Source organism: Phalacrocorax carbo, chromosome 8 (assembly GCF_963921805.1).
Source record: "Phalacrocorax carbo chromosome 8, bPhaCar2.1, whole genome shotgun sequence".
Taxonomy (NCBI): domain Eukaryota; kingdom Metazoa; phylum Chordata; class Aves; order Suliformes; family Phalacrocoracidae; genus Phalacrocorax; species Phalacrocorax carbo.
The window spans coordinates 8,484,726-8,505,835 of record NC_087520.1 but is presented as its reverse complement, the minus strand read 5'-3'; the positions used below and the strand labels follow the sequence as shown (position 1 = coordinate 8,505,835).

The 21,110-nt window shown below is 47.9% G+C and overlaps 2 protein-coding genes across 10 annotated transcripts in view; one reads left to right on the top strand and one right to left on the bottom strand.

Moving 5' to 3' along the window:
* Positions 1–526: 526 nt before the first annotated feature.
* FAXDC2 (fatty acid hydroxylase domain containing 2) lies at positions 527–16,616 on the top strand. Of its 3 annotated transcripts, XM_064458533.1 has the most exons (11): positions 527–637; positions 766–880; positions 954–1,252; positions 4,798–4,845; positions 7,690–7,781; positions 7,885–7,988; positions 8,737–8,858; positions 9,178–9,383; positions 10,317–10,422; positions 11,435–11,601; positions 12,859–16,616. In XM_064458533.1, the coding sequence occupies exons 4-11, from the start codon at positions 4,798–4,800 to the stop codon at positions 13,013–13,015; spliced, it is 1,002 nt and encodes a 333-aa protein (XP_064314603.1). In that variant the 5' UTR covers positions 527–637; positions 766–880; positions 954–1,252; the 3' UTR covers positions 13,016–16,616. The 3 variants fall into 3 exon arrangements, with proteins under 3 accessions (XP_064314603.1, XP_064314601.1, XP_064314602.1); XM_064458531.1 differs by lacking the exon at positions 954–1,252; XM_064458532.1 differs by lacking the exon at positions 954–1,252 and having other exon boundaries at positions 533–637; positions 757–880.
* LARP1 (La ribonucleoprotein 1, translational regulator) overlaps positions 15,937–21,110 on the bottom strand; it is a 47,732-nt gene continuing 42,558 nt past the window's right edge. For all 7 annotated transcript variants that reach the window (XM_064458524.1, XM_064458525.1, XM_064458527.1 and 4 more), the window contains one exon: positions 15,937–20,832. In XM_064458524.1, coding sequence (XP_064314594.1) covers positions 20,611–20,832 — 222 coding nt within the window. In that variant the 3' untranslated portion in view covers positions 15,937–20,610. The remainder of the gene's footprint in view (positions 20,833–21,110) is intronic.

Genomic DNA, 21,110 nt, shown 5'->3' with positions numbered 1-21,110 from the left:
TATAATTATAGACTTCATGGTCTGTAAACATCATATTTAAAGACAGCTGAGCTCCAGCACATTGTAACCTATTTGTATCTTGTCCTTACAGATGGAACCAAAACCTGTAACTGGCTGAGGACACTATGTACAATAGCGCTGGTGTAATTTATAGATTTAGTGCAACACAATGAAAACCAGACAGCTGCTTTTTTGCCAAATTCCACAGTAACCCTTACCACTTTTAACAAATACACCTTTGACTCATTCAGTTGCACTGTCACTATTTTGTGCTCAAAACATTAGTTAGTGCTGTTACAGAGACTACTTATCTTTAAGATCTAGGTGCCTTCTTTTGTTCTCAGATGCAACCATTAGCCCTTGATGAACAACTTACCTGCAGAGTTGTATTCCGAATGCTTCACTGAGTGACAGCACGCGCATATGCACAGGGAACACTGCCAGTACTAACAGTGACCTGTCACTGGCTGCACATGACTTGTCTGGGAGGGGACAGCCAACCTCTGCTTGGAAACACACCCCTGAGCCTTTGCCTAAACCCTCATAAAGTTTCCACAGCAGTAGTGAAAGCTGAGCTGTTGAGCTCCGGGCTCTGAACAGGCACAAAGGATCTCTCCTAGGCTATCATCAGCAGAAGGTGAGCAAAGAATGGGCAGCCAGAGCTCAGGGGTGTAGTAGCATGAAAAGATATGACAGAAACTTTGAGGAAATAATTAAATGGCAATGTCATGTGTCTGCTTAAAGTATACTTGTAAGCTTTTCTAGGAACTGCCTTCAGATCTGTGCAGCACTTGGCACAGTCGGACATCCACCAAACACGACAGCTAGTCCTGCGGCTGTCCACATAGTGTGGCTGATATGCAACTTTTTAGGTGACCAGGTAAGTTGTCCTTACGTTTTCCTTTCTATACATTCTATACTTTCCTGGCTATTTGTAGCCTTTTTTCTCTCAGGCACGGCTGTTTTCCACTGCCTAAGTGTTATAAAAGTTGATTCCAATGAAGTAAGGTCTACAACAGAAGATTCAAGCAGGAGGGAAAAAGGAATACCAAGAAATTGTGGTAGGCAGCCAGTGCATCACAGCAGACGTACCCTGCTACTCAGCTGCACCTGCCAGCAGCAGCACTGTTTGGCTGGTGTCAGAAGAACGAAATGATACGATACGATACGATACGGTACGATACTGGGTACAATACAAGAACAAGCAGGCGCTTGTGCAGCCTCAGCTGGGGACTGTCTGAGCAACAGAAATGTAAGGGGACAGCAGGGATGGGACATAATAATAATGTGAATGTTAAAACAAATGTAACAAATGTGGTGGTTCTTTCCTTTTCAGACTATGTTAAGCATTTTAACACACGATTTAGACAAACTAGCCCTTTCTGATACCTAAAGTAGAAAATCCAGTGAAAACAGATCTGTGACTCAATGAACAGTTGTTGGACAAATGGTGAAGTACATGGAAATAATAATAATTTTAAAAAGTATTAGAATTCTTTACTGACTAGTGTATGTTTCCCCTTTAACGTCAAGAGACTGATTGGAAAAGCAAGTACTTTAGGGTTGAGAATTTGGTTTGGATCAAATTTTGTGTTAACTAATTTGAACTAACCAAAAAAGGAAGTTCTCTTTTTTTAACCGGTGCCAGTTCTAGCTAATATTTGGAAATAGCTGCAGGCAGCTGAGGTCTTCACTGGTTGATTCGGGGCCATATAACATCAGAGCAGTGCCAAGCAGCTGAATAGCTTTTTTGTTTGCGAAAACAGCCATGGTTACACGAATGCTTTTTTAATGTATTTGGTGTATTCTGAATCAGAAGAGACATTATCCAACAAAAAAGAGCAGGTAATGAGCTGTTGGGGAAAACTAATCTGTCAAAATTTATCTTATTTTAATGTAAACAATGTAAAATTTTATCCAGTAACTGTGACTTAATAAAGGTAGTGTATGGAGATTTTGGGGAGATGGAGAGTAAGCAGACATGGCACTACAGTGTCAAACTGAAAGACTTTGCCTAAGACTTCTATTATAATTTGAGTATTTTAAAAAGAGTACTACTAGAAATGTGATTATAATTTTAACTCTTTCCTAAACTCACAGAATATGAGACTCAGTCAAGCAATGGCTCTTTTTCCTCCTAAAAACTCAAAGTAGAGTCACGTTCCCTGCTGTGCTTTGCTCTCTAGCTCCTCACATGCAAAGATTCAGCAGGGTTTGACCCAGCACTGCTGTGTGGAGGAACCATTCTGGAGCATTGGCCCTCCAGCAAGCAGCTAACTGAGATACCCCTTTTATATCTGCCTCCCTAAGGTCAGTGGTGTCTACTGCAATGTTATCAGAGTAAAATAATCTCTTTAACCACAGAAAACTATGGCCAACACTAGTTACTGTACTGTCCCAGCAGAATAATTTAATATTGCTGTTTTCAGCTCCCTACTGGGTGGTTGTAGAGAAGATGGGGAGGTACACGGCAAAAGGGCAATGGATACCAATTAGAACAAGGGAAATTCAGAGAAGATACCTGGGGAGGGCAGGAGTGGAACAGATTTCCCAGAGAAGCTGTGGAATCCCCCTCCATGCAGATACTAAAAACGCAACTGTTCAAAGCTCAGAAAAACCTCCTAGGAAAGCTGGAATGGAGCAAAGCCTCAAATAGGAGTGGACTATTCAACCTTGATATTTTTCAAGCATCTGTAGTGTTTTCTTAGCGACAGTGGGCACACCTGCTCTGAGAGGACCTGTGTGATGAGATGGGCATATAGCACATGTTACCTAACGTAAAATGCATCTTTGTGATCGCAAGGTCTTTTGCAAATGAGGATGATATGGATTTGTCCTCTGGCAAGTTATGTACACTGTTCTGTTCAGGCTAGCAGGTTATGTGTGATTGTTATAGGTAGGCTTCATCGGATACGTTACAGTCCAACTATATTTTTTTGATAAGATTGTGGCAAATTTGATATAGAAGAGAAAAAAACCATAGAGAAGATCTCATAGACTGGCTCTAGTAGCTCACGAAGTCTCATAGTGAGGAGCTCTAGATCTGGGGAAAGACAAGAAGTCCTAGGACACTGTGACTTCCTTAACACATTCTCATAGCACCTTAGGGCACCTTAGGGCACCTTTCACACTACTTTTTTTGTCCAAGGGAGACAAAGTTAACATGATTTGGTGGTTGTTTTTTTTTAAGGCTGCTACCAAAAGTTAGCATTTCCTATAGGAGTATATACAACCCTAGTGTCAAAATAGGTATTTGGGAGTTCAGGCTCTTGGTTTCAAGTTTCAAATCACTTTTCACCTGATTTTTTTTTTTCTCAGAACTGTTTAACATCAGTTTCTTCCACTAAAACATGTAGCTCAGTGGACTGGCCTTGTCCTTTTCTGTCCATGAGTAAGCAGGAAGGTGGTGTCCAATTTTTCTGTCTTGTGTCCCTTGACCTGCTTACTAACATGTAACACAGGGGAACAGAGCTGGAAACACCTGTAAATAGAGTTGCATTTGTGAAAATGTACCCGTAAAGCTACCATTTCAAAGCTAAAGTATAACCTCCTGGCTAATACAGGGATTTCTTTTTGGCAGTGTATTACTCCTTTCTGAAGCACTGCAAGAGGAATACTCCCAAGAGGCTTGCTAGCAACATGAAAGTAATAGAATATAATCTTTCTAATGAATAATTTTCCAACTGTTTTTCTTTGTACCTTAGACAGGTGCCTTTCTACCTTCTTTGTACTCTCAGTTTTATCTTAGGGAACACGGTTTGCCTGTGCTTGTATATTCCTCTGCGTATGAAAAGCAAAATGGATTGAATTCTGCAATCCTCAGTAATCTGGCCTTCATATTATTAGAATTCATGTGTTTGTTCTTAAAGACTGGGTGAAACCAAGAAAACCTTAAGGAATGTTTTGTTAGCTTTTGCTAATTATAATTTATAGTAAGAGTGTAGCAATATAAAAACAGCTACACAATAATCCCTAGGATAGCCACAGTACGTCCTGAAATACCGAGACCTTTCCATAGCCATGGACAGCAGTGAAGCCCCAGCAGCTGTTTAAACCTTGGGTTTGGTGTTTTGGGTTTTTTTGTTACCAATACTGGCAAGAAATTTTCAAGCCAGAGCCAAATGCAGGGCGATTTATTACGAGATGGCCACCTGCCCATTTAGGACTTTAAAACCTCAAATTAACCATAGCAGGACTTGAAGCAAAGATGATTTTCTCACTTATCATGTTCTCAAGCTGTAACTTAACAGCTCCTCTGCCACTTGAGTGAGGGCTCTGTGGGGCTCTACTGTGTTAATTCATCGTGGCACAAACTTACATTGTTGTAGTCAGATTTTTGTTTCATCCTTGTTAGCTTAACAGCGTGCCAGCGTTGTGGAAGAGCACATGTCCCGTATCGTCATTTTCTTGCAGGCTGGGAAGGGCTGGAGTTCCTACTGAGTGCAGTGTGTTCCTGGGCCAGACCCAGGGAGGCAGCCGTGCCACAACACACCAGTGCCACAATAAAAAGCTTTGCTTTTGGCTGTTCTCCCGTTTTAATTTGTTACTCTTGCATCCCTGTTTGTCTTCTGGGACAATACTAACTCATCAGGAAACAAGGGGATTTTTCTTCTCAAGCGGTCAGCTTTGCTGCATGACCAACACAAAGGAGGGAGCAGGACAGGACAGAGTACAGAGTAAATAGTTTACAGTTTTGCAACTGAGCTTGAAGTTGAGGGGATTTGCTGCTGTCAGCAGTGTATTCTTCCACTCTCCAGCTGTACAAAGTTCACTTACTTACATCACCTCTTATTTCAGATGAAAAGAGACTCTGGATGTTACACCATGGCCGAGCAGCAGAAGCAGGTAAAGGCTCAAGGTCATCTTTTAAAGAATGTGCTATGCTTTGGAAGGCTGGATGTGTTGAATCATCATCTAAGAGAAGCAACAGACACATCCATGCTCTGATCACTATAGCACAACTAGGAGCTCATCTCTCATCACTACAGCAACATTTTCCCAGCATTTTTTCCCTTCCAGTGGGCTGCAGGTACAGCACCAAGTGTCAAAGGGCCTGTTATCTTTGCTTGCGTGACAAGAGACAACAACACTCGACTGCAGCCAGAAGCTGTGCCACCTAACTGGTCCCAGTTCCCAAAGTGGTCATAAACAGCAGGTTTCCTGGCTGATGTGCCCCAGTCTCTTTACCTTGCCAGCATCAACCCTGTTTTGCACTTAAGGAATTTGCCAGCTTGTACAAGCCCTTTAAGGGCAAGATCTCAAGTGATCCATGGATCAGATTTTGGAAACTACTGTGCTGGAGCTGTTGGCATGATGAGAAACAGGGTGTTAGCACTTGGGCTTGATGAATAAGATTCCCCCCCACCCCCCGCCACCCCAATGTAAACTTCTCTGCTTCTACTCATGTACAGTTTAGGTAATTATACTGTGTGGGATTCATTCACATAATCACTTCATCACATGCAATAAAAACACAGCCTCAAAACAAGACAGTTTCTAGCCAAAGGGCTTTTAAAATAGCTTAAGCGCTGAGCTTTAGCTACTCTCTGTCCTATCTCAAAGCAGGACATAAAGTGTCTGATGCATGTTAGGAGTTATTAGGTTTTGAAACTCCTTGAGTTTTTCAGCTGGAAGATGCTAAAGAACCTGAAATACTATTTGGTCTAACTGAAAATTCTGACACTTGTAAGACATCAGAGTTTTTCTTTGGTATGTTCGTTCTTCATCCCAGGAGAAACAAGGATTCAGAGGATGTGATTCTGTTAAAAAGCTCTCAGCTTTTCATAGCTTTTGTAACCCTTTTTCTGAATAATATGTAGATGTTCCAGGGTCTAAAGTTTAACAAAGTCTTATCTCATGGCAGCATACGTGAGGCATGACATGGATGCAGCTGGAAGTATGAAACTGCTAAGAGAGCAAACCTCCAGCCCAGAATCCAGCGTGCGCTATCTGAAGCTGGAATAGATGGCTTTTGCCAGCCTTGCATTTGTAGCTCAGTACATGCAGTGATAGTGCTGGCAACTGATTGCATTGCTTCTAATATAAACCTATAGGGTTCACAAACATCAAGCTGTAGGGCAAAGAGTCCTTTAAATTACTTCCTCCCCAGCTGCTAACTTGATTAAAAAAAAAGATGATAGACACAAACATTTGTTTGTTTTAACAAGGAAAGTTTCAGTGCTAATGAGCAAAGTTCTGTCCTGGGACAGATAAATATTGCTGACAAGTCCTGGGCGATGTTTAATGTTCTGTAGTTGTTACAGCATCTTAAAGAAGCTCTGAGCACTGAAGGCCGTGTAGAGAGGAGTCCTCTATGTTGCATTACCCTAAACACACCTGCATTCAATGTTTATTAGTGAGCTGTCTCTCTTGTTTGTCCTCTCTGACAGGAGACAAGCAGGACAGCAACTATGAATCATACTATTTTTACTCCAGTCTGTTTTTGCAGAACACCACCACAGTTAAAAACAGGAAGGACGGAGTAATGAACAAGACACTAGCTGGTTATTACACAATATTATTTTAGAATTGCATTGATTATTTTTTTAATCATTTATCCTGCAGATTGGTGCATATACACCTCAAAAACCACAAATTAAGACTTCTGAACTCCAGAACCAATTCCAATTTGAGCTACTCTAAAAGACAGAGTTAATTAAATATTTGTCATATATTTGATTAAAAAATTTGGTTTTTTTTAATATTTAAGTGCTCAGTATATTGAATCCTGCTTTTTAATATAGTTATTCCCGGAATCAAGAGGTCTCACTGGTAATTTTCTGACTCTCTTGCATTTGCTTTGTGTAGTTAAAGTCCTTACTGTAATAAAAGTCACGCTAACACATCACAGGTGCCCTTATGCTCTACACAGGAATATTTCTTTAGCAGATAACATTTCCATGTCTGAGATCAGGGAGTTAGAGAACTTTATACTTTTGAAAAGTTGAGTATTTTATCTCCTTGTTAGTGTGCAGTTGTTCTATACAGATGGCAGATTGTACCTACTAGACAAGTTGTACTTTCAGTCTAGAGATGAGTTGTACCCATGGTGGCCTAAAGGCACAGCAAAGTGAATTATGCAAGGAAAGGTAATATCCGGCATTAAAACTCTGCTATACTTGGGGGAAAAAAAGGCAAGCTTCTGGGCATGTGAACCTGGCTTCAGAATCGGTCTTCAAAGCAAAGAAAGTTGAGAGGAGTGGTTCTGGATTGACTAGAGCTGTTAATCAGATCATCTGAGCACGACAGTTCTTGACTGCTGCAGGAAGGAAGCGTACTGCATACCGGGAGGGAGAATATACTGGTAGGGTGAGGGAGAGGTTGAGATGGAGACCATTCCTTACCTCCAGGTCTTCCATGCCTACTGCTTTGAGTTATCAAGAAGCCATTTATAGTCCTCCAGGGGCGGAGAAGCATGCCCAATAAAAATGAGGAGGGGAAAAACAATCAATGGTCCCTTCTCTCCCTTTGGTTATTCCATGTCAGTGACACTTCTGGTGACATGGCAGAAGGATGTGTGTGTACTCCCCCCCTTAATTACACACAATATCCCATAACAGCTTTGTTATTATGTCCTTTAGAGTGTTGGTGAAACAAAATGGGCCCTTATAGGACCTCCTGCACTTCAAATACAAAAAATGCTAGTGTAGGACACAGCAGCACATGGTTACTCTTGTTGCTTGCTCACAGGAAGAGAAGCTCTGGGATGCCATGAAGATCACGGCCTATGTCCTTGGTACAGGCCTGCTCATATTCACTGCCTTAGTGAACTCTCTTTCTTGGTAAGATTGTTCAAACCAACGGGCTTGAGGAGAAACTTTTCTGTGGAGAGGAGAAAAAGTAGATGATGAAAAGGTTGGCAACCAAGAACACTTATTCCCACAGGTATGTGCAGAACGTCTGGGACACTTCAGGCCATTTCTGGCAAACAACATGGTTAAAGTTCTACTACCTGTGTGAGGGAAAGGAGTGGACCATCTTCCTCCTTGGTGAGTTACTCAGGTTAACAACCCTCTGCTGTAGGAGGAACTATCCATGTATTATATCTAGAAGGGGGACATGGACATGCCTTCCCAAACTAACTAATCCTCCCACTGAAAAAGCACATGTAGGCTTCAAAGCCAGCCACAGCTGAGGTAGTGCAACTATGCTGCCTGTGGACTGGTTCATCGTTAGACCCCCTATACAGATTGAAAAGTTGATCTTTTTGCTGCTGCTGAAATGGCTTTCCTTTGAAAACACAGTTTTTGCTCCCGTGAGAACTGAATGACTCAGTAGAACTAATTACTGAAAATTAAAGTAAAATTAGTGAATTTGACTCTTGCTGTGCCACCTACAAAACTCTGCCTGTGATTAACAGCTGGTGAACAGGCCTGGTAGGGATGTTCAAAGGTCCCAGGGATCAACCTGACCTTTTCCAACTTGTATATAAAAGCCCCCTCCCCGCATGACAGAGATCCCCCAGCCTCCAGAAAAGCCCTTTCTTAGCCTCAGTTGTGGCAAGTTTCAACCTACAAGACACTTGCCTACTCTAACCTCCTCCCCATTCCCTAGGTCTCACCCGGGTGCCAGAACCTACCCATATTCCATTTTAAAGCCTCTCAGGGCAGAGGATACGTACCTGACACATCTGGGTCCCAACAAGGTCCTCTGGATGCTATGCCACTGTATTTTGTTTCTGATTTAGCTGTAGCTCTCAATTTATTCTCACATCTCTGCCCTTTCCTCATGCCACAGGGGCTGCATTGGTTCCTAGCCTTGCTTTCTGGTGCTTCAATGGAATCCTTATGGTGGCTGATGTAACAGGAAAGCCAACTTTCATTACTCGCTATCGCATTCAGCTGGGCAAGAATGATCCTGTAAGTACTTCTCACTCTGCCTCTTCTGCTGGCTACACATTTCCTGCAGTCTCTCAGGCTAGGAGCAGGGAGAAGAACCCGGTGTGCTTTTCTTTTGCAACCAGATAGGATTCAAGGAGAATCAAGCTGAGTCTTATATATCCACTGCAGAGGGGAAGGCAGTTCTTGTAATTAGGTTACTGATCAGATCTGGATTGGCGGCTTGTTAAAAAGGTGGTCCCCAAACTAACACAGAAACAGCCTACAAACCTTAAAGCTCTTTATCCTCCCAACTCAAAGCCACATTGCTTCTGATTCAGTCCTGACTTCTCTTTTGCAGGTGGACACAAAGAAATTGCGCCAAGCCATCTACACAGTGCTGTGTAATCAGTTCTTTATCTCCTTACCCATGCTTGTGCCCATGTTCTACATCATGAAATGGTGGGGCAACACCTTCAGCAAGGAATTACCCACCTTTCAGTGGTTTCTCGTGGAGCTAAGCGTCTTCACCTTAATAGAGGAAATTCTCTTTTATTATACACACAGGTGAGCTGAGCACAGGAACAGGACGCTGTGGCTTTCCCCCATGCCTTTAGGCTTACACCCATCTCCTGCAACAGCAATAGTCCTAGTGCCCCACTCTTCCACCAATCTTGTAGCTATAAGAGAAGACTTACAGGTCCTGGAATCCACCCTTAAAACATGTGGCTTGGGTGCTGCAATGCTGCTAGTAACTCTAGTAAGCAAAAATGGGTAAAATTACAAAGGTGGAGCAGCTTAGACGCTCAGAAAAAACCAAACAACTAGCCTCACACAAAAGCTGTAACCCAACATTATCAACAAGAGGAGAACAAGACTGGCTATCTTGAAAGAAAAAAAGCTCAAGAGGTCCGTGACTGATCTCCCGTTCACTTGTACGGCACCTGCGAAACAGGGCCTGGTGCCTGACATTGCAGGCTTTCTAAATGCTGACACCAACATTAAAGGAAAAACCTAAAGCAAGGAAGAAAAAAGCCTGCCAGGCTGTGCAGAAGTAAGCAAGGCATTCTCAGAACTACGTAAATTTCCCTTTTGGGCAAATGCACACAAGGAAAGGTCATAAAAACCAGTTTCTTAAGGGCCCACAGAACCTAAATTTCTGCCTCTAGTAGTTGCCAGCAGGTAAAGTCAAACCAGTGGAAATATAAAGTGAGTCTTCCCCTCAAAAGTACTCCCAGGTTTGAGCAAATCAGTCATTCAGGGACTTTGATTTATGGGATTTATCTGGACTTAACATCAGTCAGTGGACACATCCCTTAAATGAGGGCTCTGTGTTGAAGAAACTGAGGGAAGCCAGGAGTCCTACACTCTTATTCCCAGCTGCTCTAAAATCTTTAAAGAATAGGCATGAGCAAATCCCCAGCAGAAATTCTGTTAGGTTACTCTACGTTCCCTTCTTATGGAACTCAAAATCTACATTTCTCTGTTCTCTCTACTTAGGCTTGTTCACCTCCCACTCCTGTATAAGCACATTCACAAGAAGCACCACGAATGGACAGCCCCCATTGGCGTGGTCTCCATTTATGCTCACCCGGTAGAACATATGGTAAGTGGGTTCCCCCATGGTCACCCTCCAGTTCCTGCATGAACTGTGATTTCCATGGGATGAGGAGGAGTGATAAGAGAAGAAAATCAAATGCGCCCTTAGACTCTTCTTAGGAAGAGGAAGCTAAGTACATTGCCAAGAAGCCTAGCTGTAGAAGAGTTGCAGTACCCAGAACTCTGCTAGCTTTAAGAGACAGAACCAAGGGCCTCCAACAGATAAGGAACTGACTGAATGGTGTGTCCTTGGGCACAGAGAGGGCTGGGAGCACAGGCGAGGCTTTCAGCACGAGATGTGACACTTACACTGTCTGTGTTACTGCATGGAGTCAGCATTCTGTCAAGATCTTCATGCTGGTGGCTGGGATCAGTGTTTGCAGGAATGTCTCCCAGCACTGCTCCAGCCGAGACCTCCCACCTTCCCAAACACATCCCACCTTCGGAAGATTCCGCTTCTCAGCACCATCTCCTGTTGCCAATAGTCCTGGGCTGTGGCACCGGCTCTGTGAGTCTCCCTAATTGACAGTCTTTGGGCAGCAGAATGACTTTTTATATTCGAGTTCAGCTGAGCCTAGCTGGCGCAGTAAGCTTGGTCTGGGCAGTGACAGCCACTGGTGCCACTGGTAGGACACAATGAAGCGATGCAGCTGGGGTCATCACATCACTGCCTCTGACTGCATGTGTCCCCAGGCCAGTGCCCTGTGACAGCTAGGTTTCCCAAGAGCAGCATTATTCCAAAGTGAAGCTGAAGTTCTGACTCCAGGGCGATTTACTAGAATCATGCTGACCTCACACCCGTGGTTTGATCTCACAATTTTGCAGTGAGTAAAACTCAGGTACCTCAGAGTAAATTATTTCTTTGATGGTTACATAATTTTAGTACAGTGTTTGCATAGGGATCTTCCCTGTATGCTGTTTGTGCAAAACTAATGTATCACCCAGGTGAGACAATTCAGCTCCTAGAGGGTCTGTTTGTCGTGGACCGATTAACGAGGTAGTTTGCTTCTCATTTCTAGCTCTCCAACACGCTGCCTGTCATGACTGGCCCGATGGTCATGGGGTCTCACATTGTTTCAATCTCAGCATGGTTCTCCCTTGCTCTCCTGACAACAAGCATTTCGCACTGCGGTTACCACCTGCCCTTCCTACCGTCGCCAGAGTTCCATGACTTCCACCACCTCAAGTACGTCTGGGCACTGCTCAGCTTCCCCTCCCCCTCCTGCCTGCCCCCTGGCACTGCTGACAAGCAAAGCTCCTTTCTGAGGGTCGAGTGGGTTTGCGTAACTCGGGTACAAGCAGCAAAGCCTATCCAGTTTGCCCGACAGCAGGCTGAATGCTGTCAGTTCTTAAAGCAGTTAAACAGAGGTTGGGATTTTGGCGGACTCCAGCCCACTGCCCACACAACTGCCAGCCACCTCGCTGACATCTACCCTCCTCATCAGCTGACTTGGAAACTTTCTCCAAAGCACAAACACTGCAAGCTGGGGCCTGGCGTTTCAAGTTTCCTAAGATTACATGGGAGGAAAGAAAGCACGTAGTGTCTGAAGCAGCAGGTATCACCAGAACTTTCCCCGGCACAAGCACGGGGTCAGAGAGAGTTCTCTGCAAGGCTCTTCCTAGAAGTTTAGCAGACACTGCATGTGATCTAGGATAAAGACAGAGCAAGGGCAAGTCACGCAGCTGAAATAAATTTGCCGGCGGCCTCTCTGTCTGTCCCTCTGCCATACACTGGGACAGTAACACTGATCAGATAACACCTTGCCCAAACAACAGCAATTAACCCTTCCTGGCAGAGATTCCCAGCCTCCTCCTGCACTGGAGAGAGCAGAGTTTCAGCAGGTTCTTGAGGAATATGTACCACAGTAGTGGGAGAAGTGTTCCCATCTCCCAGACATGCACTAAAGTCATAGGCATATTCCCTTGAGCACAGTTTGCCTCTCCTGCAGAAACAGCCAATGTGGCAGTTCTATCACTGCCCAAATGCTGGGCAACGCCCAAATGGTGCCAGTTCTCCTTATCAGTCAATTCCTTTGAAGCTCAGCTCACGTCAGGACACGGATCACTGCAGAGCCAAGCCACTCTCTGGGCAGAACAGCTGTGCCATCGTCCCGGTGCTGGAAGCGCGTATTTTCTCTCCTCTGTTGAGCTGAGACGGGGAGTGACAGAGCGGCTTTGGTGGGTGCTTGGCGTCCAGCCAGGGTCAACCCTCCATGCCAAGAGAGAGACGGCTGGTTCGGTGCCACCACTTCTGAGTAATGATGGCCCCAGAGAGGGAAGTTGCAGAAGTTCCACCCAGGCTTTGTTAGAGCTGCGAGGGAGATGGGCGCAGTGGCAGAAATCGCATGGAGACCTTATCACAGCTCTGAAAGGAGGTGGAAACAGGAAGGGCGAGGCAGCCTCAGTAACTTCCAGCAATGTTTATTCTCTGTTTGGTTTCCAGGTTCAACCAGTGCTATGGAGTCCTGGGAGTGCTGGATTATCTGCATGGAACCGATAGAGTGTTCAGACAAACCAAAGCCTACAAGAGACACAGGGTCCTCCTCAGCCTCACACCGCTTTCAGAAAGCATCCCCGAGGCACCCAGGAGGGCAGAGTGAAGGCAGCAGCCTGTGCTTCTTGCAGATCCAGTGACTGGAAGGGCGAGAGACAATGATTTATGCCAAATAGTATTTTAATTGGGAAACAAGCTATTGTTCACACGTAATGAAACCCACAGCTGAACTTAAACATGCTACTTGAGATGACTGTACTTTTGCTGCCTGTTATTTTCTACGAAAGGCACAAAAAATGCTCTAGAAAGCTATTTTTAAACGAAGTTTAGAGGGTTTTTTTCCTTAATTACTTACGCTGCTCCTTGGTTCTAGCTGCCTGCGCGTAATCCAGATGTGCTCTGGGCCACATGGCTTTGGGGAGTTCCCAGGGAGTTCTCATTATTAAAGTTTTAATGCTTCAGTGTTCACAGGCCATGCTTTGGCCTCTTTCAGCAGCATTCTGTAGAAATACCAGTAAGATCACTGTAACTATGTATGATAGGAATTAAAACCACTATTTTTCTGAGACTGAGAACACCTGGGATACAGGATGCAACCCCATGGAAAGTCAGCGGGATCATAACTTTAGAAACACTCTCCCCTGCACACGCAACAGAGGCCTGACTTCCCCAAGCAGTTTTTCTTCACACGAGATGTCAGTACAGGTATGAGCTAGGGGCTGTCACATCCTCATCTCTGCTCCACAAACTAATGATGCAAACATGAAGCGAGTTTCCCCCTCACTGGACAGGGAAGCAGAGCGGGAAGCTGATGTGCTACATGGCAGAAGCCCTGGTACATCACCTGCTCCTGCTGAGCCTCATCTCGCTCCCCACGCGCCAAAAGGAGGCACAAACCAAAACAAGCAGCTCTGTAAATGATAAAATATGGAAAGAGCCTTTCCAGGGAAAGAAGAGGCTGCTGTCCTGAGCTGTGTGGAGATCAGCAAAGCCCTGTAAGAAAGGACCGAACAAAAAGCACCCATAAATTTATGCACATCATAATCACAGAATCATTAAGGTTGGAAAAGATGTCTAGGATCAAGTCTAGCCACCAACCCAACACCACGTCTCCTAAACCATGCCCTGACATGCCACATCTACACGGTCTTTGAACACCCCCAGGGATGGCGACTCCACCACCTCTCTGGGCAGCCTGTGCCAGTGCCTGACCACTTTCAGTGAAGAAATGTTTCCTAATACCCAGTCTAAACCTCCCCTGACACAACTTGAGGCCATTCCCTCTCATCCTATCACTAGTGAGTTGGGAGAAGAGACCAACACCCACCTCACTACAACCTCCTTTCAGGTAATTGCAGAGAGCGATAAGGTCTCCCCTCAGCCTCCTCTTCTCCAGGCTAAACACCCCCAGCTCCCTCAGCTGCTCCTCATAAGACCTGCTCTTCAGACCCTTCACCAGCTTCATTGCCCTTCTCTGGACACGCTCCAGCACCTCAATGTCCTCGTCCTGAGGGGCCCAAAACTGAACGCAGGATTTGAGGTACCTACCCAACCGATCTCGAGACATGCTGCGAATTTTCTCCAGGATCTTTTTCAGTCTCAATCCTGTCTGGGGGCCTGGGACAAAAATGACCCCTGCCTCTCACCATGGCTAGACCCACGTCCTAAGCAAGCCCACCAAGGACAGGAGATGCAGGGCTGACGGGTGCTGCGCTCACCCGCTGTCAGCCCAGCTCCACCCGTGGAAGCCAACTCTCCTCCCCCACCCTCCTCCAGTCCCCACCACCAGACAGAACAGAACCCAGCCTGTTCAGCCACCCACAGCCCCCCAGGGAGGGGAATCCAGCAGAACAGAAAACCCAGGCTGCATTGTCTTTTGAAGTTTTTATTTTTATACATTTTTTTTGTATTAAAAAGGAAAAAGCATAATTACCACAAATTACAAAGGACTAAAGCATTACTAGAATAATGAATCACATCAGCCTAGAAAGCAGATACTCTGAATAATATTAATGTTATAATACAAGCTCTCATTCAAGTATTTTACATTTTTCTCTTTTTCCTTTTATATGTGATGATGATCCTAGCACATGGGTCAAAGATTATGTACTATCGACAGAAGATGGATCATGTACAGCGGGCCGTATTAACAAGATTTTCCTCCCAAGTGATACATGGTCTGTGATGAGTCATTTTAAGTTTGTCTCTACGATAAATGCAGCTGAAGAAGGTTGCACACACGTTCTAGTTTTGGGAAACAGAAGGCTGAGGTTGGGACACACAGGGTTTGAGAAGGGCCAGCACATCGAACCAGCACCCCTTTTTGTTCCAGGAGAGCAGAGGGCCACCCTTGCTGGGGTGCAGCTCAGCGGAGGTTTCTGAGCCACAGATCCGAAGGTTTCCAACCCCAGTGGGACCGGGACAGGCTGGGAGAGGAGGAGGGGGAGCGGGGCTGCACCAGGGAGGCTCGAGGGACCAAGAGGCACCAAGCACCCCCTGCCCCAAGAGACACCATGGCAGGCGCCAGCCCCTGCGCGGGGCTGACACCAGGAGAGCCAGCACAGGGGACAGCGCGGGGACCTGGGGGGTGACCCCAGCACGCTCCCGCACGCCGCGGCGGGGTGGCTGGCACCCAGGGCGCTCCCCGCTCCTCTGGAGCTTCCCACCAAAGGGATGTGCTTGTCACAGATACATCGGTCCTATGTTCAAGTGTCTGCAGAAAGTGAAACTGTAAACTACTCATTGAAACGCTGCCCTCCAGCCACCCGCTCCACGCCACCGAGATGAATGTTTTCTTCAAAGAGAAATAAAAAAAAAAAGGTAATTCCTCTATTACCTGTATTGGAAACCTTTAAAAAAAAAACAAACCAAAACAAAAAGTCAGTGAGGCATTTAACACCAAGTGTAGCAACCCTCTCAAAAAGAGCCTAACATCCATTTTGAAACAGTGACAAAGTGACATAACCAGCCTCAGAGGAGACAGGGAAAAAAAATAAGCTTTGCAAACACAGCTTGCTACATTTACAGTTTTCCTTTTTTTTTTTTTTTTTTTTTTTTTGCCGTTTCATAAAATAACTGGAAAGGCATTATCAGCTAGAAGGCCCCCTCTGCACTGCCATGCTAAACGTGTACAGACATGTGGCAGGATACTGAGGTTAACGCATCGTTTTGTTACAGTACAGTCAACCAGTCCCAAGCAAGATGAGCAGGTGCCAAAACCCACGGGACCCCAAGAGCTACAGTGACAAGCCACCATCAGGGGTGCGAGGGGGGCAGCAGGAAGAGGGACAGACAGGCCAAAAGAACAGCAGGTTTATTACTTTTTTTAAAAATTCCCCCCCCCCCCCAAATGCCCATGGCAAAGCAACAGAGCCTCCTATGAAACGCACCTTCCGCCTCCACCCCTGATCCCGTGCCAGAGCTCTGTACCTGTTGTAACCGCCTGCATCCTAAAGATGGGCTGACACGCAGCACCTGGGCAAGGAGCTCCAGCTGTAGCAGCCTGGGACCTCCCGAGAAGAGGGGTGAGATGGGGGTGCTCCCCCTGCCCTGCCCGCCGGCCTCCACTAGCCCTCCCAAGAGCAGCCAGGGCTCCCTCCAGCCACGCTGGGCGCCAGCACCGCGCAGCCCTCGCGAGCTACGGGACGGACCAACGGACCAATGCTCACAGGAGTATGCATGCCCCATCGCTCAGACCACTAGAGGGGGGGAAAAAAAAAAAAAAAAAAAGAAAAAAGCACAAAACATAACTGTGGTGAAGCATCCAGGCTGGAACAAGGCCAAACTCCCCCTCAGCAGGAGGGCACGAGCTTTCTCAAAAGCAAAACCCCTCTCTGGACACCTGTCCCTTTGTCCGGCGGTGGAGCGAGCCGTGTGCGATGCCTTCTGTACGCAGCAAGAGGGAGAGTGCCTCTGCAGACCTGTTCCCTGTGCCAGCCGTAAGGCAAGGGAAAGCCCGGCTGCGTCGGCCCTGCCCCAGCCTGGCGCTGGCCAGGCGCTCTGCAGCCCCGGCCTCGCCACGGGCACCGCGCTGCACAGGGGTGCGGGATGCTGCGCTGGCAGCAGCGCTCTGCAGAGCTCCCTGCCCTCTGCCACCACCCGCAGCGCGACCGGTGGGCATCGCGCCCCGGCAGAGAGCAGAAGCGAACAGCCCTGTGTTCCCTCAGCCTGGCGAAAGACAGGTGGGAGCAAGCAACAGCTGCCTCAGGCTGTCAGGTCTGCGTTTCCTTCGCTCCCTGGCTACGCTGCTGTCGGACAGACAGCAAAAAAGGCACAGTCTGCAAACCTGGAGGGCGGCGGGACCGCGACCGCTAGGATGGCTCTTCTGACCCACCTTCCCCTGGGAAACAGGGGCTTCATACAGGGCCCTCAGCCACACTGGTGTGACAAACCACTGACTCCGCAGAGGGGGGAAATTTTTCTGTGCCAAGACTAGAGTCTCAGCTTTAGACACTTAAAAAAAAAAAATATTCAGATTTTGGGAAATTCTCTGGGACTTTTCTTACCTCTTCTATCACTCAAGCAATTCCACAGTCTGTTCAACAAGCAACAGCTCCACAGCAGGAGCTCATTTGTCCTCATTTCCTATGTCATTTGTTGCTAAAACAGACAATTGGCTTTGAACACGAACACGCACTGACGAGAGGAGCACAAGGACACAGCAGCAAGGACCACCCATGGCACATCCAGATCCGCGTCCACCTGGGAACACCCAGCAATGCACCACCACTGTCCTTGACCAACCCCCATCTCCAGCCTCCAAGGCTCGTACCTCCCAAATTGGGGGCAAACCCGGCCGCATCCGTAACCTCAGAGACCTGACTCTGGCTCACGAGAGAGGGGAAATCCAGGGATAACAGTCACAGCCGCAGCACTGTACAAGTGTTACTTGCCTGTCCTGCCCAGTTACCACCCTGCAACCCCAACCCCAGAGCACTGCTGCTGTAATGGAGCAAGCCATGGACTCTGGCAGGTTGGCATGCTGAAGTCGGGCCTGTGAGTGGCACCAAGCTACAGGGTGATGTGGCGGGGGCGGACGGACCAGGGCAGGATCACACCACCAGGAAACAGCAAGTAGCAGCTACCCAGCCTCACTCAAACCCAGCTGTGCTTTTGGTTCTAGCAGCAGTTCACAAAGCTGCTCCACATGGACCAGCCCTCCTCCCCCCCCACCCACCCACCTACTAAAGCAGCATCTTTGACGCAGTGTCAGTTTGGGAAGGTGACATCAGCCAGGGCCCCTCGAGCAGCCACAGCCACTGCTGATCAACAACTTGCCCAGGCTCACCCTCTTGATCTCCACTCTTGGCTCCTAGCTGCTCTCACCCACCAGCCCTGCAGCCGTACGGGGACAGCCCTGGATAGATGACTCCTCCCAGCTGTAAGACGCAACTCTCGATAAATTGGATACTTTGGGAAAACACCGATCATTGCTAGCTTGTGGTTTTACAGAGGGTAACGCAATTAGCTGCATCTTTGAGTAGCCCATTGCAGTGCCTGCTCCACACCATGCACAGGAGCACGCTCTGCAGCTCACGAGGACGCAGTGCCAGAGCCGCAGCCAGACCAGCTGCAAAGCAGGTATCCCGACCCAGGAGACGGAGCACGGTGGCAGCAAGGCAAATGGCTCTGGCTGCAAAGGAGCTTCTACCCTTACAGCGGGAGCATGACTTTCCAATGCTATTTCTGGGCCCCAGGAGCAGATCTCACCCCTCCAACACATGCCCCCTGCGAGGGAACGCAGCTCACAAGCTTGGGGAGGGTTTGCCTGCCAAAGGCCACCCAGTGCTGGGGAGAGGAACCAAGTAAATGCCACAGCAGCTCTGCAGCCATGCCCTTGCCTCAGCCGAGCAAGGCGCCGCATGGTGTTATCTCAGCCCTTGGAGATGCACAGGGATGCTGCCCTGAGCAGGAGACTCCACACAGCCGCCTGCCAACACATGACACACAGGAAACCCAGGCGAGAGCCCCCCTTTGCCGGGCAGGTCTCCTGCTCGCACCCAGCACAAGTCCCAACAGCAGCCCCAGGCCAGTGACAGCTGTGAGACACTGGTTCCCCAGGGCTGTGTCCCTCCCTCGTCAGGCTACAGCATTAAGTGGCACCCAGGACGTGCCAGCCCTCCCACTCGCTCGCAGCAAGGACCGGTCCCTCCGGCTGCTGTGACAATCTCCCCGCTCACGCCCCGACCACGCTGGAGGTGTGGAGCGGAGCGACCTCCTGCCCCAGCCTGCCCGGAGAGGGCACAGGGCGTCCGAGCGAGGCCGTAAGCACGTACAGTTGCTGTCGCTGGGAAGATGCTACAAAGGTATATACACAACGTAGCGGCTTCAACTACTTTGTGAGCACAAGTCTTGGATTTGACTGTCCTCGGCCCCTTCCCCCACGAGAATCAGGGCTGGCAGGGGTGTCTCCGCAATGGGGGGAGGCATCCGAGTGAGCTGTGGGGTCAGAGGAAAGGCCGCGGGGAAGATCAGCTCAGCAGCTCTGCCGTGAGGAGTCTCTGGGCCGGGGGCACGCCCCAGGGTGCCGGAAGCCAGCAAGCCTCCCCAGTCTAGCTCCACCATAAGGCAACTTTTTTTTTGTGTGGTTTTTTGTTTTTTGTGGGTTTTTTGTTTTTTTCTTTTTTTTCTTCAATAATATTTCCAAGGAAGAGAAAGCAAAGGGAGATGTGTCTTTTCAAAGTTTTTTTGTTGTTGTTTTAGAGGGGTCTGTGGTTGTTTTTTTTTTGTTATTGTTGTTTCATTTTTCCAAGGGAAAAGGAAGAGAAAACCTCCTTTGGCAAAGTCCTGTCTTTGCATGCTATGGGCATTCCTGGGGCAGCGGGTGCACTGTCCACGCAGGCTCGAGTCCAGGTGCCTGCCGGCCTCCCATCAGCTGTCCTCACAGGAAGGAGTCAGAACAAGCCTATCCTTGGTAAAGGTCCTTTGGTTGACTTCCAAATCGTCCATGATAGAAGGGAGACGTGGGTAGAGGGAGAGCCAGACCCTCAGGGAGGTTGGAGGTGAAGACGCTGGGGAGTAGGGACCAGGAGGACAAACAGGGTGATGCTCCTGTCGTGGCGGTTGGTGTCGGAGAGGCACCGCCATACGTGGAATGGGAGACGTCGGCCAGGTCATGGAGATCAGAGGCTCCGCAGCATCGCAACACACTGCGGCTTCGGTCCCCCATCAGGGAACCTCGCTCCTCGGAGCTTCCTGAGCAGGCTGACCTGCGATCCGAGGGGGGACACAGAGGGGAGTCACTGGGGCCGCACAGAGCAGACTTGTTTTGGTAAATCCAGACAAACTTCTAGCAATAATTTAAAACTTGATATATATATATATATATAATAATAAAAAAATCTCCCCTTTCCAACTCAGCCAGAACATTTCTTTTTTTTTTTAAAGAGACACTAAGACATGAGTGTGTGCATAGGAAGGGAGGGAAGGGAAAGCAAAAGGTGGGTCTGCTGGGAGTGGGTCTGGCTCTGGTAAGGGTTGTAATAGCAAAATGGTGTTTTAGATGCAGATCGTCTTTGCTTTCCAGCCACAAGAGAAAAAAAAAACAAACATGTGCGTTGAAGTTTCTCCCAAGCAGCCAATTCCTGGGCACCCACCTTCCAGCTCCCTTCCTGTCCCACCCCCTCACGTCTCCCCTTCTCCAAGCCAGTCCCCCACCAATCCACCCCATCCCCCCAGCAGGAAGCAGATGCTGCAGCCTCTCTACTTCCCCACTGTCTGCGATTCTGCAGCCGACAGGGCGGAAGATTGCTGGCTCAGGTTTTTGGCATCCTCTTGTGCAGGCTGGCTGGGTGAGGCGTGGGCTTGGCTGGATGGGCACTGGCTGACCGTTTTGCTGGAAGACTGGGATGGGTAGCGCTTCCTGCCATCGCCCCCTGACGTCGTGGGGTATCTCTTGTGTCCACCTTCCTCCCCCATGGGTGGCTGGAAGAAAAGCACCCCTGTATCAGCACAGCCTCCTCCAAATGCAGATGCACCCCCCGGTATCAAAGAACAGCCTTCCTGCAAACCTCTAGTCGCAACCTCTCTCCCTGACCCACAAGGAACATACAAACCCATCCCAAGCACACAGCTGCCCTCCTCTCCAAATCTACCGCTGCCAGATTTGCTGACAGAAGACAGACTGACTTCCAGTCAAGCACAAGGGTGACAACTTGCTCTTAGGGACCTCCTTCCCACACAGAGGCACAGTCCAGAAGTCC

Coding starts and splice junctions, on each gene's coding strand:
- FAXDC2 (XM_064458531.1), top strand. CDS start 4,798: ATGAAAAGAGACTCTGGATGTTACACCATGGCCGAGCAGCAGAAGCAG. Junction 7,989..8,736: donor GTGGACCATCTTCCTCCTTG/GTGAGTTACTCA, acceptor CTCATGCCACAG/GGGCTGCATTGGTTCCTAGC. Junction 11,602..12,858: donor CATGACTTCCACCACCTCAA/GTACGTCTGGGC, acceptor TTTGGTTTCCAG/GTTCAACCAGTGCTATGGAG.